This window comes from Balearica regulorum, chromosome 2 (genome assembly GCF_011004875.1).
Source record: "Balearica regulorum gibbericeps isolate bBalReg1 chromosome 2, bBalReg1.pri, whole genome shotgun sequence".
Lineage (NCBI taxonomy): Eukaryota > Metazoa > Chordata > Aves > Gruiformes > Gruidae > Balearica > Balearica regulorum.
In genome coordinates this window covers 73,694,463-73,714,247 of record NC_046185.1, presented here as the reverse complement: position 1 = coordinate 73,714,247, position 19,785 = coordinate 73,694,463, and the positions used below count along the sequence as shown (strand labels likewise).

At 39.9% G+C, this 19,785-nt stretch overlaps 1 protein-coding gene across 12 annotated transcripts in view; it reads left to right on the top strand.

Annotated features, from left to right (window-relative positions):
* Nucleotides 1-19,785, top strand: part of FHOD3 (formin homology 2 domain containing 3) — a 427,406-nt gene that overhangs the window by 307,602 nt on the left and 100,019 nt on the right. For 5 of the 12 annotated variants that reach the window (XM_075744713.1, XM_075744720.1, XM_075744714.1 and 2 more), the window contains exons 11-13: nt 1,316-1,402; nt 16,114-16,215; nt 18,470-18,847. The exons of 4 other annotated variants lie outside the window; for them this stretch is intronic. In XM_075744713.1, coding sequence (XP_075600828.1) covers nt 1,316-1,402; nt 16,114-16,215; nt 18,470-18,847 — 567 coding nt within the window. The remainder of the gene's footprint in view (nt 1-1,315; nt 1,403-16,113; nt 16,216-18,469; nt 18,848-19,785) is intronic. 3 more of the 12 variants (XM_075744716.1, XM_075744717.1, XM_075744719.1) reach the window with 2 other exon arrangements.

The following is a 19,785-nucleotide window of genomic DNA, read 5'->3' as shown; positions in this document are numbered from 1 at the left end:
GCCCAGCCAGTCCCCTAGCAGCAACTGCCCCCACCAATCTCCCCCACCCAGGTTCATATACTGAGTGTGATGTCATATGGTATGGAATATCCCTTTGGTCAGTTGGGGTCAGCTGTCCCGGCTGTGTCCCCTCCCAACTCCTTGTGCACCCTCAGCCCTACTCACTGGTGGGGCGGTGTGAGAAGCAGCAAAGGCCTTGGCTCTCCGTAAGCACTGCTCAGCGGTAACGAAAACATCCCTGTGTTAGCAGCACAGTTTTCAGCACAGATCCAAAACAGAGCCCCATACTACCTAGTATGAAGAAAATTAACTATCCCAGCCAAAACCAGCACATGCTCGATCCCTTATTCCATACCATTTACGTCATGCTCAGGTCCCCCACTATTCGATACATCCTCATTAACCACCACTTCCCTTCTCATCAATACAATATGTTACAATTCATTCTTTTTTTGTTTTTTTTTCCCTTTGCAATCAGCATTCCAGCATAAATATTCTGCTTTGAGGCTACACTGTAATAGTGAATATATCTAATGTTTGATAAATAGTGAAATACAGACAGTGGCTAGTTGAGTAGCAGTCTGCAACACTAGAATCAGTCAAAGCTAGTGTCATTGCCAGTCCCGTAACGGTTGGCTTGGGCTGTGCATGCTTAGAAAAAAGGGAGCTGCAGATCCTCAGAGTGTCTGACCACCGCACAAGAGGGCTGGAATTAATTTTGCCTAAGTTAGATGTCTGATCAGCTCGCCTCCCTTTGATATCAGCGGAGTGCAGCAAGCACTGGTAGGCCTTCAGTTATCTAATGTATTCTGCGTGCCTGAAATTTCAACCAAGATGGATCATGCTCTGAAGCTGGGTGTTTATCTCTGTTGACTATAAAGGGAAACTGGCTGACTAGCTCAGGTGAAGATACATACCCTGCAGACAGCTAAAGCTTCATACTGTCATCCTGTGGCTGAAGGTGCAATTTGCAAAACGGAAGCATGCTCCATGAAGAGCGTGTCTTGTATTGATTATAACATTTGGGCAGTTAGTGGGGGTTTCTGTTGGTTAGCACTGGATGTGAACTTAGAGCATTAAAATGCTGCTTTACATGTAAAGCTTTCTTGCAAAGCAAACTGAGTTGACTAAAACTTAATGGCTTCAGGCAATATGAAGATACAAGATTCCAGATAATTTAAACAGTAGCTGTGTGTTGTATATTGCATAGTGGCTTTTGGGTTTCTTTTTTAGTATTATTTTTATTTTTTTCTTCTTGCATCTGACAACACATTCATGCTTGTTTTCCGTCACCTTTTATTGGCCAGGCCTTTAGTGAGCGGGGGGCTGAACGCCCTGTGGTCTCACAGGCTGATGACAAGGATGACAGTGCACTTGAGGCTGAGTTTAAAACATCTTCAGTGTGAGTACAGCTGGGGGCTCCAGCCGCTCTGCATGGGATGCCTCGTGCATGATCTTGGGCCCTCCTTCACGACTTGCCGATGTGATTGAGAATTTGAACCCACAGATGTGCAGCAGATATTGATTTGTTAAACTGATTAATTTGGATTAGAAATAAGGGGATGCTTCAACTCTACAAAAATTGTTGATTGTCTTACTGTAGTTAAATACAAGTCATGCAGGATGACAACTGCTACCAATACTTTTTTTCACTGTTAATGTTTGCTTACTAGCTTTATTTTACAGCCTTCAGCCTAATGAATTTGTGTTTGAGCTTACTTTTAGTATCGGGGCAGTAGAAACACAGCAGATTAGTTTCATAACTTATTTGAAATATTTTTTCACCAGCATAGCATAATTTCAATAATTATCTTCCTTTTCTGAAAAAAAATATCCAGTTCTGCTTTAGATCTTCCTTGAAACTGACATAATTTAAAGTATAATTTAAGTTTAAATCTGAGAAAGAAATCTTCATTTAAGCAGTCAAATTTAATTTCATGTTGTCCTTGGAATCTTCTCAAGGAAAATAATTAAATTCTCTTCAGCTCCATTTGGAATTTCTAACTTGCTCACCTGCCTCTCTAAGGAAAGAGGCATTCAATTAAGAATACATGTAACACTGATCTTCACTTTGCATACTAGTTAAATAAAAATCCTTTCCCCCTCCTTCATTCTCCAACCCTCTTAGCAGGTAAAGACAGGGAGCATTACTTATAGCTAGCAAATCAGGTTTTTTCCCATTGGACATTACAGACCAACGTTTTGGTGCCTGAAGATGCAAGGTTTATGCTCACTGAAATTTTCAAAGTTGCCCTAAAAAGAAGCTAGTCGTCTGTTGGCTCTTCTATAAATCCCGTTGGGTTTCTGGTAAACAAGCACCTCCGAAAAGCTGATTCTGTCCTTCACATTTTTAGTCCCATCTTCTACCCAAATCTGTAGTTGTGGTAGGAAGAGGAAAACCAGCCTTCCTGCTTTATCATACCCCAGTGAGTCTCAGCTTTCAGTGAAATAGTCCAGATGGATGCAACAGTATCTCTGTACCTGAGAGCTAAAATGGGACACAAAAAAAAAGTAAAAGCTTCATGGCTTCTATTCATTAACATTTAAACAGAAAAATATTGAAGTTGAATGACTCGTGCAATGTTTTTACACATTTATAAAATTTGAATTAGCCCTATGTGGAAAGAGGCTTTTGTCTGTGCATTGTTCCTACTGGAATCAAGTTTTCAAATTTGAGCACATGGTTTCTGATGCAACATATTTATTGAGTTAAAGGATTTCAATAAAGCATCGTAAGTTTAGGCCTCGCTGCAATTTATAATGAAATTTTAAAATCATATGTTAAAATATGATGCAGACATCACCTGGTTTTGTCAAAAGAAATGCTTGTTGTGTCCCTTCTGCTTACATCATTAGTATTGTAGAGAGGAGTCTGTACAAACAGAGTAAAATTACGTGTTACCTCTCTAAACTGAAAGTAACTTTTGTTCATCCAGGCTAGATCTGTCTTCTGCTAATGACCTTCTTTTGGTTCATAATCCTAGTCCCTGTCAAGGAAGAAAAAAAGTTCGCAATAAGTTTTTGCAGTGCTGTATTTTCTGAAAAATAGTCTGCAAAATGGGTTTCGGTCTCTTTTCTCCTTCACTGCACTTTCTCTACCAATAGGAAACATGTAACAATATTAGTGATAATCTTACTGTGTTGCTCCTGCTGGTGCCTGAACTTTGTGTGTGGTTGCAGATGTCTGTGTCTGGTTTCACAGTGGATTAGCACAATCAAGTTCAGTGGAATTGCTTCTGATGGACATGGTTAGAGATTAAAGTCACAGTCTCACACTGTACTGAATTTTGTTTTGGGCAATATTCTTGGTTATTTTTGGACTTCACTACCAAAATCAGTAGAAGTTCAAGTTCTTCCTCAGCAATCTCCTTCCCACAGCGTTCATGTTTCTTTTCTTTCTAACTCCGTCAGCTGTTTGGCAGTTACTTTGCTTTTGTTTACCACATCAAACAGGTTGTCCACCGTCATCTGCTTTGTGTCAACCGATAACTCTTCCAAAAAGAGAAAAATCCATGGTGCCGGTAAAACAAAAAGAGACAATATTGGCCAAATTCTGTTCTGTCTCACAATCCTCTATATCCAGAAAAGCTGTCTGAAGTCAATGGAGTTGCTCTGATTTACACCAGGCTAATTGAGAGCAGACTTTCGGTTTTGAGCTGGGAAAAGTTGACCGTAAATGCTAAGGGCAACCAAAAGAAAAACTTGCAGGCCTTTTTCATCCATTTGGCAACCTTCTTCCAAACTAAATGTATTGCTTTTTCGCTTGTGGTTCAAAATAAATAAGGATCCAAATCTGCTTTGTGTTAAAATAGTTTTCATGCAAAGTGAAACCCAGGCTGATGTGTCTGTTGCTAAAAAAATAAATAAAGAAGTTGATAACAACTACTAACTAAGAAAGGCTGAAGGCTGGTTTAAGGATATGTAGCTGCTGCAGCGTACTTTAAAATGCCAGTCCAGACCACCAGCAGCTTTGCTTTGCTCAAAACATCTTTCTTTTACCAGGATGGCATATAGCACCAAAAAAACTGCAGGGGGAACTTCAGTCTTGTTAACATGATGCTTTAAATGCTTTACTGAGGGCACCTCCTAAGGTTTTCTGCCCTGGTCCAAATTGAGTGCTCTCAATCTGTGGTCTAGCATGCTGTTTCTTAAGCAGTAGACTTTTAAACAAATTCTTCCATGGTTTTTGTTTTTTTCTTTTTAAAGTAAAGCTGGCTTTTTCCAACCACACAATAGATAGAGTTGGGGAAAAATGTAAGGAGTGGCATGGAACTTGCACTAGATTGATGTTATTGTATGCAGTGATTTCTGACTATATAAGTATTAAAAAACAAATTTCTGTCTGTCTGTCTGTCAGTCAGTCTTATTGTGTCCGGCTTCAAGGGAGTAGAAGGCAGGTAGTTCAGAGATTCTCCGTGTTGTTTTGAGCACTGAACAGGTGCTTTGCAAGACTCCTATACATGCAAACCAGAAACAAGTACTTCTTCCTCCCAGTTTTTCAAAAAGTAATGTGTTTCATGTTTTGCTGTACATTTCCCTTTCTTCAGTACTGTACAGTGATCATCCCCGTCTCTCTCCCTGGGAGTCCCATCAGAGCTGTGTCAGACAGGATTAGCACATGTACTCAAGGGAGCTTCTATGAGTGTGATCGATTGGCGCTGGCTGGAGGCCAGGTGCCCACCAAAGCTGCTTTGTCACTCCCCTCCTCAGCTGGACAGGGGAGAGAAAATATAACAAAAGGCTCATGGGTCAAGATAAGGGCAGGGAGACATCACTCACCGATTACTGTCATAGGCAAAACACACTCGACTACAGAAAATTAATTTAAGTTATTACCAATCAAATCAGAGTAGGGTAATGAGAAATAAAACCCAATCTTAAAAACACCTTCCCCCACCCCTCCCTTCTTCCTGGGCTCAACTTCACTCCCAATTTCTCTACCTCCTCCCCATTTGTGGCACAGAGGGATGGGGAATGGGGATTGTGGTCAGTTCATCACACGTTGTCTCTGCCGCTCCTTCCTCCTCAGGTGGAGGACTCCTCACACTTTTCCTCTGCTCCAGCCTGGGGTCCCTCCAATGGAAGACAGTCCTCCACCAACTTCTCCAATATGGCTTCTTCCCATGGGCTGCAGTTCTTCACAAACCGCTCCAGTGTGGGTCCCTTCCACGCAGTGCAGACCTTCAGGAGCAGACTGCTCCAGCGTGGGTCCCCCACGGGGTCACAAGTCCTGCCAGCAAACCTGCTCCAGCCTGGGCTCCTCTCTCCATGGGGCCACAGGTCCTGCCAGGAGCCTGCTCCAGTGTGTGCTTCCCAGGGAATCACAGCCTCCTTTGGGCATCCACCTGCTCTGGCGTGGGGTCCTCCATGGACTGCAGGTGGATATCTGCTCCACCGTTAACTTCCATGGGCTGCAGGGGACCAGCCTGCCTTACCATGGTCTTCTCCATGGGCTGCTGCAGGGGAATCTCTGCTCCGGTGCCTGGAGCACCTCCTCCCCCTCCTTCTGCACTGACCTTGGTGTCTGCAGAGTTGTTCCTCTCACATATTCTCACTCCTCTTTCTGGCTGCAATTGCCCTTGGTGGATTTTTTCCCCCTTCTGAACTCTGTCACCCCAGTGGCGCTACCACCATCACTGATGGGCTTGTCCAGTCTTGGAGCTGTCTGGTATTGGCTCTATCGGACATGGGGGAAGCTTCTCACAGCTTCTTGCAGAAGCCACCCCGGTAGCCCCCCCCCCGCCAAAACCGTGCCACGCAAACCAAATACAATGAGTTTTACACTGACACCTCAAACTAGCATTTGAGTGAATGGCTCTGTCAAAACTTTGTGGAATTAGTTTCGATCAAAGGCTGAGGTTTATACAGTTGTGAATAGCTAGGATTAGGCATTTACCTCACTTTACTAGACTCTCTGCTCTATTATTTGTATTATTCATAGCTTTGATTTGGTTTATATCATTAAAAAAAAATCACAAAATAATTACTAGGATTGATCATATAGCAATATACATGTTCATCTAGAGATAACTAGGCCTTGGTTAGGACTTTCTGGTCAGTATTCCTGTGTTTGAAACCTAACAAGCGGAAGAGCTGACTGCCATCATAAGATCCCATTAGAGCAGAGCCTGCATCCTGAATCAGTGACTGAAGCTGGATATAACAAGCTACTTTTTTTAGACCATGAGGCTAAAAAAGGTATGAGGAAGACCAACTGTTCAGGTTCCCCTGAGGCTTCCAGATTTTTCAGTCTGAAGAAACTTGGTCTTCAGGAGAATTGTGTTGATATGGAAAAACCAGTAGAGGACCAAACAGGGAGTTATGTACCTATGAACTGTTCTTTTGTTAGGGTCCTGCCTGGAAGGCCGTTAGGAGTCTTCCTCTGAGATAAGAGTAGCACAGAGAATTCCAAAGTTTTCTGCAAATTTCTGTGTTAGCTGGACACAGCACCGTTGGACGGCACACACTGGGCTTAAGAGTTTTCACACCCTTTACAGTCCTAGAAAAAAATTGGAAAATTATTGTCTAAATAAAGGAAAGCTGTGCTGAGAAGTCATAAGGATCTGTTTGTTAGAAAATACATGTTTCTGATGCTTGATGATGGCTGAGATGCAGGAAGAAATCATGACGCTGTTTTGGTTTTACCAGAAAACAATGAACACAGCTGAGCCTCTGATGCTAAGCATTTTTTCTGCTTAACTTCGCATTCCTGTCGAGTTTCTAACCAACAGCACAGACCTTAGTTTGGCTATTATGCCCCATTAACTGATTATTCAAATTGCTTCATGTACAGCCAGGCCTGGAGGGGTGGTTTGTCCAAAATACAGCTGAGACTTCTTTTTTATTGTTATGATTTTCAATATTTTCAGACATCCTAAACCATAACTAATCTTTGATTTTTCTCTAGCATTTCCTATGGCAAAATTCTAGGTTTTGTCATGATGTTTCAAGTTCTGGTGACTTTCCACTAGACTATGTGAAATGTTTTGATTATGTATATACTTATGGCTATAAATCAAACTGCTGGTTACAGTGATGGGTGGGGTTTATTTTATTTTAGTTAGGATGGGTACATTCCACATCTCTTAGAGTTACTGTCTGTGGCAAATACGATCAATGGTATGATAGGAATGAAACAGCAAAGTGGGAAGACTCGGCATCAGCATTTAAGGCAGGACTCAGGCTGTAATACAGATTATTAAAGGCCTAGAAAAGAAAAGAAATTAATTTACTTTTATTGCTTTAATAGAAGGAAACAAATGTATTTTTTTCCTAGGCATTTGTCTCTGGTTCCTGGTTTTGGATATTTAAGACAACTGAGGCACAAATCTAGATAAAGCAAACATCTCCAGGATAAACACGCAGCCATGTATCTCTGGATACGCTAAGGATCCCTCTGATACATATATGTATGTGGGCTGAGCTACCTGGCATTGTTGGTGGCTTTGAAATAGGATGGCATATGATCAGTTATGGAGGAGATGTTAACTTTTTTCACAATTTGGTTGGTATGGGCAAAAATGGAAATGAGTTGTAAAAGCAGTGGTTTTGGAAAGGAGATTTATCCATGAAATGAAAAGGTTTGGTAAGGTCGCATCTATTCATAGCATCAGACCTTTATTGGTCATTGATAACAACAACATACAAAATCTGATCCGTTAAGGTGCTGCTATTTTATTTCTGGGACAAGAAGGACACATTTATTTCTCTCGCCTGTAGGTTTATTAAAAGCATGAAGTCAAGCAAATTTGAAAGGAGGTGAATAAAAATGTGAAATTTGTGATCTTACTCTTTGTAAGAACGTCTTGGAAGTGCTTGCAAGCAATGCAGTAGAGGAAGAGACATGAGATGGGTTGACAAAACTTTTTGGTTTTCAAACTCATACCATAAACAAAAGACTCCATTTATGTATAGAGAGGGACTGACCTGTTAATGTATGGGCAATAATAAAAAAATTTAAAAAGTTACAACTTGAAGAGTATCTCATGTACTGGTCCTATTTCTGTCTCAGCTTGATACCAGCACTTTTCATCTGAATTAAAATACCTCTGTGGAAATGTCAGGTTTTGTAGTAGAGGTAGTGTTTGCTGTTTATGGATCTGGCTGAAAGGAAATATTTTATATTTGGTATATGTGCAGAGTCCAGTTGACAGCACTGGACTTTGCTGTAAATGCAGTGGTAGATTTTCCCTGTTTGAATTGTAGTAGGAATGAAGAAATCACTGAGATTTAAATGAGGTTATAGCTGCATGGCAAATGAAAACACAGCATGACTTTTAGCCTAATTTGGTTTTGGTTTTTTTCTCTAGTGTATTTAGCTTTGGTGAACTACCTGAGGAAATGTAATGCCCAATCAGGATTTGAATATGTTTCTCCAGAGACCCATGGTAGTGTCTTGTGGGCTGGCCTATATGTGCCTTAGGGGATTCACCTCCACAGTGTGTTCCCAGCGTTTGTAAACATGATCCTCTGAGGCTAGGAAAGGTTTTTTTGCACATACGATGGGATGGGAGGGAAAAAAGACAGCAGTTTGGCAGGATGTCATTACCAGATCCCTCCCTTTGAAATAAGGGGCAATAATTGTGACCTTCAAGTGTCAACCGATATGCAGTTCCAAGCTCTGAAAACACCATTTCTTCTCTCTTTCTGTATATGTTTCAGTATTTATTGCTTCTATTGCTTTCTACATTATGATTCTGTTTCTTTATCTCTTCTACTCATACAGATGTAAAACCAGCAATGCTGTTCAATGATTAGAGAGTTGGGACTCTTGCAAGTCTTTGCACAGCCTTGCCACTATCTTAGAGCAGGACTCTGCTGTCTTGCTCTGCTTTGATGTGTCCTATATAAACCAACTGCAGCAATGAAAAAAGTGTGGAGGCATTACCTAGTTATTATTTAGGTGTGAAAAGTGGTTCCTGATAATATTTTAGGGATAAGAAAATAACAGTAACCTAAAGACCAGCATAATATGAAGGTATAGAGAACACACTTATTTTACATTATTTGTAATTTCCTCAACTTTTTTTCTGAACAGTTTTCTTTATTTAGGGCAGAAATACCAGGATAATTTTCCTTTTGACCTTTGTAATTATGCATTATAGTTTTCTTCTGTGCAGAAGGCCAAATTTTGAGGCTTCACAAGTAACTTGTTATCCGTATCATTTCATGTGTTTTCTTCCTCACATAATTGCACCAACTGCAGTTGTCTGTCAAACATAGCGGGGAGGTTAATAGGTGGTTTCTTTAGTTTTGTTTTTAATGGAGGAGGGAAGTGTATTGCCATATGTATATGCAGAGTAATAAATGATGAATTTAAATTATTACCACTTTCAGCTTTCACGTAAAAGACTGGTTGAATCTTTTCTGGCAGCTAGGACAGATGAAAGGAAGAAGAAGCACAAGTGTACCAAAGCATTTGTTTGTTTTACAAGGACTTAGGAATTTGGCTATGATTTCTTCTCTCTAACCTATGAAAGTGGAATTTCACTCATAAATTGAGAACAATGGCAAGCAATTGCAAAAGAAAATAAAATTACATCCACTGTGACTTATAAAGATCTTTCCTTGATGGAACATTTTTCATTTTCTATTTGTTCACCTGTGAGGGCTTCAGAGAAGCAATTTTCCAAGTGCTGTGCAAGAGGTAAAACAGGTCAGAGGTTTGAAGAGGGGTGGGGAACCACCTTGAAAGAAAAATTTGAGATCAACTGTAGTATTTCTTTTAGAATAATATTGTGGAATGGCTAATGGTGATCTAACTCCACTGAATGTGGCCTGTAGTCCTAGTCAGGAGCTGCTCCTCTGAAAGGTGGTGAAATTTTAAATCAAAGTAATTTAAAGAAGCTAACCTGAAAAGCACTTGACTTAATTACAAAGAGGAAGAGAGAGAATGAACATTCCTCATCAGTAATTAACTGCACATAGGGTGATTTTCAGAGAGTGTGGGAATAATGGCTGATAGCTTTACAATTCCCCAGTCCTTTCTTCTCTGGGTCACTTCATAACTCCAAGACCCCTTTTTTCACTGAAGTCCCGTGTTCGCATTTCTTAGGAATTTCTATGCAATTCTGTGGTTGGTCGCAAAAGGCTCAGAAGTGCACTTAGGGCCTTGTCTAATAAACTGCAAAATTTAGAAGGAAAAATTTAGTAAGGCTTTAGTAAAGGTTAAATGAGCCCTATGCGAATTGATATCATGTACCAAAACAGGAAATACTTTAATGTGCTGTTATCTCATGAATTAACTGCATTGTATGTGCAGACCAAAACATTGGTAGCCTAATTATGGCAAGACCATCCTTTTTCCTATTGTTCTATAGTCAAACATTAGTGGTCAAATTCTTCCTGAATTAAAGTGATTTAAAGCATATCTTACACTTTAAAAATTTCCTTTCATACCAAGCAGAGCAGAATGTGTTTCTGTGCTCATGCTTATTTTCTGGCTTTGGTTTTTGGTTTTTTCCTTCAGCACAGCCTTTACTTTCTCTATTAGCTATATCTTTGGGTTTGTGGGGTTTTTTGGAGCAGGGGGGGAGTGAGAAACTTGTGTTTCTGGGCTACAAGCTAGAACAAAGAAAGCCTGAGTTTCTTCAAGCTGCATTCATCAAAACTGTGAAGGGAAGAGTTTGAGGGGAGCCAGGGGAGGACAGCAGCTGGATAACCTTGTACACATTATTCAGCTCTAGGGCATTTTTTGGAGCAAGAGTCAGTGTCTTCAGAGTGGTGTCTTAGTTTTAAAATCACCAGGCTGTGGCTAGGTTAGGTGTGTGTTAGGTGTGATGCCTGGCATCTTACAGACTTTGCCCCTGTCTTCAGCTAAACTTGTAGATGAGTTCCTTGATTAACATTTCCTTTCGTCTGTCTGTGTTTGTTTGTTAGTGTTTGTGTCTCTGCAACTTAGAGTAGCTATTTAATATCAGCAGGACAAGTTTGATTGGTGCTCTTTTAATTTATTTTTCTTTTTTATAGTTTATTTAAAATGGAGAAAGGTTAATCCATTAGTTCCAAAGCCTTTGCCTGGATTTCGTTTTATGCCCTAGTGGTTCTCTATCCATAAACTGCACTTTCATAATGTTTTTAAGCATGCACGTATTTGACATAAATACTTTCACGTCAAGCTTTAGTTGAAACAACTGAGCAAAAACTCTGCCCTAGTAGATGCATGTTAGTTGTCATGACTGATGATATACTTTATAAAGACTTGTGGGGGTTTGAGGTTTTGTTTGGTGGGGGTATTAGCCTGTAGCAGTGATCCATTTTAAAGATGAAAATAAACACAGTGATTATTTGGAAATTTGTTTTCACTGCAATAAAGCTATTTTTTTAAATACTTCTAATCTGGTACTGTTGTCATGGAACTAAAGTAACCCAGCAATAGCCTTAAGGTTATCTGAATATATCTGATCCTTCAGCATTAGCTGAAGCCTTTCCTCCCTGCCTCAGGATAAATAGTTGCCTTTTGTTGAACAGGGTAGGTTCCTCCGTGCTACTGAAAAACATGCTGGCTTCTGGAACCTAGTTTAATTGAAAATCTCCCTATGAATAATTTTTCTTAATTTAATGCTACTATTGCATTGACACCAAAGTGCCTGTTTATGTGGGAGGGAAAGTAAGCTTTTCCACATTGTCCCTTCTCCGTTGCACACAGAAATGAACACATAACCCTGAAGGGTCCAGAAGAATTCACAAATCTGCCATTCTGTTTGAGCATCCATCTGTCTGACGTTCTTAGCTTTACAAGAATGTCATCTTTCTGGAGTTGGTGTTTTCCTGTTTTAATAAATAGTCAGTTTTCCTTTTCTACCTTTTGGGAAAGATTTAGCTCGCAGGTACTATCTGTTCTCCTGTACAGAATATCTGTGCTCTAACAATACTGAGAAACAACTGATGCTATTGCTTTGCTGGAAAGAATGGCATGCTTGATTCCTGCCTGTGAGCTTCTCCCTCTCCTCTGATCTGAATCTGATCCACTTTCTGGGGATAGTCCAGGGGTCTGAAACTGTGAGTTTAGTTGTTGAAAAAGGACTTTCCAAGCATTGAGCATCTCTCCTAGGCACGTGCTTATTTCCATTGTGCAAATTGCCCTTGACCGAACTTGGCTCCCCCAGGTTGGGGAGCATGCCCACCTCCACAACAACACCGGTTATCTCTGCAGCCGACACAGACAGAGGCAGATCCTTCCTCGGGCTTTTGCAGCCAGTTGCCATCTACCTGCTGTCCTCCTAGAGTTAATATTAGCAGAGGAAGAGACCTTTCCAATCAAAGCTTCTTCTAAGCTTTTGGTCTGGAAGTCAAGGAGATTTGTAGGAAGAGTCCTTAGCCTGACAGGAGAATCATCAGACTGGTATCTCTAAAATTAATCCACCAGTTAAGGTATGATGATGGGCCCACAGAGTCACTTGACTGGTACCAGACAGCTGCAGGACAGAGAAGATGTCAGATAACTTGCAGCCTCTGTCATAAGAAAATCTGAGTCAGCTGATTATAGCGGTCCTCTTTTGGGGTCAGGAGTAAAAAAGTAATTTTCATTATTTTGTCCATCTCAACTCTCAGCATCTGACTGTTGGGGAGCAGGTACTGCTGTCAGCTATCAGCAGCCATGGGAATGCCAGTCCACCAAGCCAGTTGCTCAAACAGGCGTGTAACACCTGCTTGGTGTACTCCATGAGCTCTGAGCAGATGGGGTGTGTGTATGGTTTGCATATGCTCACTTCTTAGAGCTCTATCCTGTTAGTTTAATTTTCTTATTTATTATCCTCACTTCAGATACATGTGCAATAATCAATAAGAGATTGACTTCTAACAAAATATTCAGCTTGGAAACAATACCCATTAGGGATTTGTTAATGTCTGTTTATAAACTGTAAAAACAAGTGTGCCACACAGGGTTGCTGTACATGCATAGTTCTTTTGAAGTATGATATTCTGAAATAATACACAAATTAAGGGGCTGTTATTCTTGATCTCCTCTTTTAGAGTACAGCAAGTCATAACATCTGAGAAGCGAGTATTGACTTTTTGCTTCCTAAAACGAAATTGCAGATAAACATCACAGCAGACAGAAGTATTTCCTTCATGTGACATTATTAATAGTTCACAACCCATCATGAAGGAGGACAGGGGCTAAACATTCCCTTCAGCTCCATGTAGGTCATATCACCTCCTGGTCTAAGTTCTGTTTCTCGTTGTAGGCAGGAGTGTATCTCTACCTGTAGACTGAAACCAAAACCCTACAGATTTCAAACTGGTCTTTATGTGATAATGGTTTTCAGTCCAGTAAATGGCTTAACAGTGAAATTAATTCCCTGTTTTGTAACTTAGCCTTCAGCACATGGATGTATTACACAGCTTACTTGAAAGAAGCGTGTATAATTTGAAAACCTATTTCTATTTTAATCATGTTTTTAAGTAAATGCTAGTACTTAAGGAAAATATGTCATTGATGGCTCTGGAAATTGAGATATCACAGTTCTGTTTCCTGGTTTGTTTTTCAACTGTTAACCTGAGCTTATATGGACAATTCTGTTGTAATTCTAAAAGCTGCTTGGTTTTCAGGATATTTTTTGTGGACAGCTAGTCCTTCCAGGGTAAGGTGCAGTAAATTTTTTCTGAGGAACTGATCATATATCCTAATTTTATGAAGGCTATTATATGTAGGCTTAATTTAGGGTGTTTTGATATTCATTTTCATAGTTGTACGGGAATCAGATTTTCCCAATAATGGATTGGAATGATGCTTTGCAAAGCAGCAAGAAAGCCAGATGACTATATTTTAATTGATTACTGCTCACGTGTAGTATTTAATATATGGTTCACTTGATAGTTGTACCCTTTCTACACAGAAGCTCAAAAACATGTGCCTAAAATTAGAATGGTAGGTCCTTATTTAATTCCAGACTTTGGCTGGCTCTAGGTAAACAGGCTGTAGGGTGAAAGTAGTTTTGGGCCTCAGTTAAATATCCTATTCTGATAAATACGTACAACCAAAACTCTGAATGGTGGGCAAGGGAACAGCTTTCACTTCTGGTAAATAACTTGGTATCAAGACTTTAAATGGTAGGTTCAGGGTTATAAACATAAGATGTAAAGACAGGACGATGAGATCTCAAGGAAAATACCCAAGATGTGTCGCTCTCCTGGCAAATGTTAGTTTAGGGGCCTGATGATCCTGTGTTACGAAGTCATCCTTAACCAAGAGAACCCTCTCGGTTCTGGATGCTCTTTTCTTCTCACCTTCTCTTTCCATTCAGTGCAAATGTAACTCCAGTGGTTCGCAGTTCAACATATATTGTATAAACTCGTGTCCTTACTACCATGAACTTATGTGAATGAATAAACTCTCAAAGAAGCCTTTCAAATTTATGAGATCCACTGTATCCGATGAGTATTTCAGTCATGATTTTGGGCATTTTGAGACAGTTGAGGAGAGCAAGGAATTTGATGTCATCGATCTGCAGCTTAAAACATAGTAATAACAAGGCTGCTCTTGTTCGTATTAGCAATAGCGGTGCTATCAACATTATAGGATGCATTGTGCTCTTATCAGAGAACCGTGATCTCACAGACCTTCATGAGTTATTTCCCAGATGTGATTCCTGCAGGACTGGCGGATGCAGATGTTTGCCCTTCGCAGGACATAATACCAAAGCTAGCATTGAGATGCTCTCTAGTAAGGATAAGGGATGATATGAGTGCCCCCTGGCCAGCTCCTTTTTTTGGTTGTTTTTTTTTTTTTAGTATACCAATGTATACGTTTGTGGAGGTCAAGAGGTATCTCTATAGGGGAGATGCATGTTTGTGGAGAAGACAAGGAGATGGAGAGATGAGAACTGAGATGGTTATGTCACTGTGATACCTTAGGAATGGTTGAAAATGTCTACCTCATAGATATTTGCCAGAGTATTGGAAAAGTTCCAGGTGCTGCCATTTTCCTGATTATTCTATAACTAACTCCATATAAATGCAAGAAATTTTGGATTGACCCTTTGCATTGCACTCAATGAGTTCATGATCTCACATTGTAAATATTCATTATTCTTATGACATGGAAACTAATTCTAAATGGAAAAAAATGCACAGAGCATCCCTTCAGAATTAGAGAAAAGAAAACCAGCTTTCAAGAAAATGCAAGGAATATGAGTGTCTTTTACAAACTTTATTACTGTTTCTATGTTTTACTTTTTGCATGGAATATAACCTAATGGTATTCATCATTAAATCAAGCGGAGAACTGGATCAACTGCAAATGCAGAACTCCAAAGAGATAATATTTTCTAAATCTTCCACAAGTCAGTTGGTTTGGGGAGGAAAGGCATAAATGAGAGAGAGGAGGCAGACAATGTAGGCTTTTTTGTTTTGTTTAATACAGTTTTCTTTTTTACTTATGTGGTTTGTGTGTTATGGAGGCTTTATGCGTGACTTACAATTCTCCTCTGCCAGAATTAGAGCTGAACCAAAGCCTGCTTTGACCATACTAATGACTCTTTACTGAAATAATTCATGTACTGGCATCCAATAACTTAAATATTGCTATTTGCAAATAGTCCTGAACTGATCTGATCTCTCTGTTATTTCTAACTTAATGGTTCACCCTGTTCTGTTTTCCAGTTGAGCTATCAGCTGCTTAGCAGGAATGTTTTATTTGTGTTAATTTAGAAAGTGTGATGTCCAGTGCCAGCTGTCCCATGCCAGCACAGCGTGTACTGTGCTTTAAGCCAAAGAGACTGTGCTTAATGACTAACGAGTTGAACATTGCTATTGTCATGAATGTTTTCCATTAACACCTCTGCAGGTAGGGCAGCAGCAAATGGAAAGCCAAGCTCAAGAAGAAGAATGGCATCTTTGGGGTCTTAACAATCAATAGTAAAAAACCTAAATAGGAGAGAGGATAGCATTTTTGTACTGGTTGCTGCACTTGTGCCAACACATACTTAGTGGGAAGTTTTAGGTGGCTGGTTGTCTAACGCAGGGGGGCCATAACTCCCTCTCCCCTCACTGTTTTCTTTCCATTTCTAACTTCATTGCATTTCTTTTTCTGGGGACTCACATCATTTTCTCTTCCACCTTCTCTTCTTTCCATCCCACCGCATGCCTCTTTCCTTGGTCTGACCTCAGAGAGGAGGAAGAGTATGAAGAGGAGGAAGAAGAACAGCCAGTCACAGAGCCCAATACTGAGGATGAGGGGGAGGAAGAGGCCGGTAGGCAGGTCAAAGCCAGGTACCGGGATTAAGCATCACCCCTCCGCCTTTTCCTCAGGTTCTGGCATGAACTCACCACCCCACTGTGCAGCAACATCTACCTTTTCACTCACATTCCTAGATCCCCTGTTAAAGCCACCCCCCAAGGAAATCTTTCTGCATTTAAAAGCTTTGTTGGTGTGTGTGTGTGTTAATGGAAATGTGTAATTATATAGGCTCAATGCACTAAGAACTGTCTGCACTCACTGCCTTTGTATAAAATTAGTAACACTCACAAATCATAAAAGATTTAGCAGAAAGCATAACATGTAAGCGTGGCTTAGGTTTATCTTTTTATCTAAGGCAGTGGTGAAACCTGGCAGTGCTTTTCTGAGGATGTTGCTTGGTTTCTTAGGTTTTAACCCTTGTTTTCATGATACAACCTTACTAGCAGTATGATACCACCTTATCAGCAATATCTGTCACTATGAAGATTGACATTTTTTGAATGCTGCCTACGATTTCTATCATCAATTTTGTTCATGTTTTAATAGGAAAGAACTACTTAGAGGCAAAGCTGATGATAGACATATATAATTTTATACATACATGCCCATCTGTATATATACGGATATAAACAAACCACCTATCAAAACAATATTCTCATGTAAAATTTTCCCCTTACTTCTGAGGGATATATGAATTTGGCATCTGGCAACTTTATCCTAATAAATCGGAAGAAAGAAAATATGTTCTTTATTCCAGACAGCCATTTGATTAAGGTTAAATTGCTTGGCTTTGCAACTCGGCAAATGAGATTGGATATTTTTTTTTTTAATAAACCACATTCATGCAGACGCTATACAGCACGGAAGGAAGAAATGAAACTGTTTAATGTGCGAATTCCAAAGAAAATACTGTACTGTGTTATTAATATCTTCCAGTCTGCAAATCTTGCCAATGGTTGCCTGAAATTTCAAAATTAAGTGATAATTTCCTCAAATCCAATTCTTAAAATTCAAAGCAAGACACAAGTTATTAATAAATCGCATGAATATACTAAAATACCGTTAAAAAAAACCAAACAAGAAAGAGCCATGTAAAGGGTGTGATGTGCTTGTAGGTCATCGGTCTTTCAAAATTATAGTCACTTTGATAATACTGGGTGATATTCCCATTACTTTTCTAAATACCCTCTTTCACTGTCACTGTAGCATAAAAAAAAAAATTATCTGTACCCTGGCTGTTCATGTTAGATGCTGTCAGGAAGGGTAAGACTAGCCTGGCTTCAGTGACTCCTGATTAACTTCATAATATGCTAATATACCATATATTATGTTCTTGTTGCACACTCTGTGCCAAACCCACACTCCTCCGACAAGGGCCATGCCTTGCATGCCTGGAGGTGGATTGCAGAGGTGGTCTCAGGAGAATGAAATCAGCCACCTGCTGAGTGATCCAGCCCAAAGCCCATGCACAGGGTTTATGCTGGAGATACTACTGAAAGCAGATATCCCGGAGTGCAGATCCCGTGGCTTTTCACCTGCCTTGCTGCTTCCGCCACACACCAACAGCTGCCTTCACTAGAGCAAAACAGATGTGTTTTCTCTTGATGCAACTCTGCAAGTCTCTAACACCAACATGGGGTGCTGACATTCAGAGAAATTAGTACCTTCATATCTAGACAAATGATCGGGTAAGGCTTTGCTTTTGAAATAATTCTAAACATTAATTTTGACAGAACAGTGTTCATATTGGGTATTTTTTATTTTCATCTTTGGTGGATGAGTGGTTTTAGTAAAACTATCAGATCACAAGGGAGGATGATAATCAGATATCTGGTCTTCAAGAGGCAGTCATGCAGACTGTATCTTGAAGCATCTATACTCTGTGAACCATGTTATCCAGCGTGTTGAGACTACTTTGTATGGCTCTGACAATGCTTACAACCTAACTTGAAATACTTGAAAATTGTTCAGAAAATGGTTGTGAGAAGGTTCATGAAAATTAATTCTGAAGCCTGCGGGTTAAATCCCTTCCTTTCCTTTAAGCTGAGTCGCTTCCATTCCTCAGGATTTCTAACCCCAGGAAGAATCCCCCTGGGATACAAAGACGTGAGTTCTCTTGCTTTATTTAAAAAGAGATGATGATTGCCTAAATTTGGGAAGTTTTTATTAGTCTGATTCTCCTTGACTTTATTTTTTTTCCTCCAAGCAGTACCATCTATTGATCTCTCTTTTCTCCATTTTTTTCTCTCCTTCCCTTCCCTTTCTCACAATGTTTTCCTCCTGCAGTGGGGTCCCAGGTGCACGGGAGGCTGTGAATGAAAACCTTTCACGGTGCTCTGATTCTTCAGCCGTCTCCAGTGCCATTTCTCCAGCTGAGAGGCCTCTCTCCTGCTCTAGAGCAAAGAGCTCTTCTAGCAGCTCCTCTTCTGTGCCTGACTCATCTGTCTCTCATCATAATTCTGTCCTTTCATCACCATCTTCACCTGCGACAGCACTGCTAAGCTCTTCCCAAAATTCATCAGCATCCATTACTCCAAAGGCATCTCCTACAGTGGAGAAATTACCTTATGTACCACATACTCCTTTTCACCTCTTCTCATATGACTTTGAAGAGTCTCCAGCATCTGTGAAAGAAAAGGAAGCAGAGGTGATGAGGGAAAACAGGTAGATTTTGTACAGCTGACATTAATTTTTAGCTAAATGAATAACACCTTTCAAGAGTTTTTTAGTGGTAATAATGCACTCTCTGTGTTGTATTATTTCCAGAACACACTGTATTAGTTTTAGTCCTGTAAGCCTGTATTTTGATTTGATTGATATTCTCCTCTTGCTTTTGTTGCTTTCATTTCATCTCACTCCTCTTCAAGGTCTATAGTTAATAAGTATCCTGCCCCCCTCTCTACAGCAGTAGATAAATAACCTGTGATTTGGGAGATCACAGAAAGGAGCACCATTTTGCTCTCATTTACAACAATGTAATTTGCAGACATGATTTCATGAAAATTAATGGAGCTCTTCTGCTATAAAACCAAGAAAGATCAGATCAGCACTTGAAATTCAGGGGTGAAATCCTGGCTTCAAAGACTGAACTGCCAAATCCTGAATTTGCTATTAGATTACAGTGTGTATCCCTGCCATGTGCAATTTCAACTCATGCTTGTAATAAGTAGATTAAACCCTTTAAAGAGAACATAGCACTGTTTTCCCTCCACAACATTTAGTCACTTCAGTTGCTCCTCATGCATTTCTCTTAGTTTTCAATTTTTAATTTCCTCATCCTTCTCATTTCAAAACAAAAAGAAATTGTTTTGTCTCAGTCTGTTTTCAAGTAAAACAGGTTGTCAATAGATAGCACTAAAAATAATGCTAGCGAATCACCTTGAAAAGAAGTTGATGATTTTTAGCTGTCTTTCCCAATGATCAGTGTTCTTTGAATTAGGTGCTGAAAATGTACACATGTATTGTGAGCATATTTATTTCTTCCTTTCTCCAGCAGTCCTTCTGAATTTCTGCATGTGAACAAATATTTTGATTCCTTTGATCCTTTTAATTTTCGATCTTTCTCTCCTAACAGGCGGGTGGGTTTTGTTGCTTTTTCATGT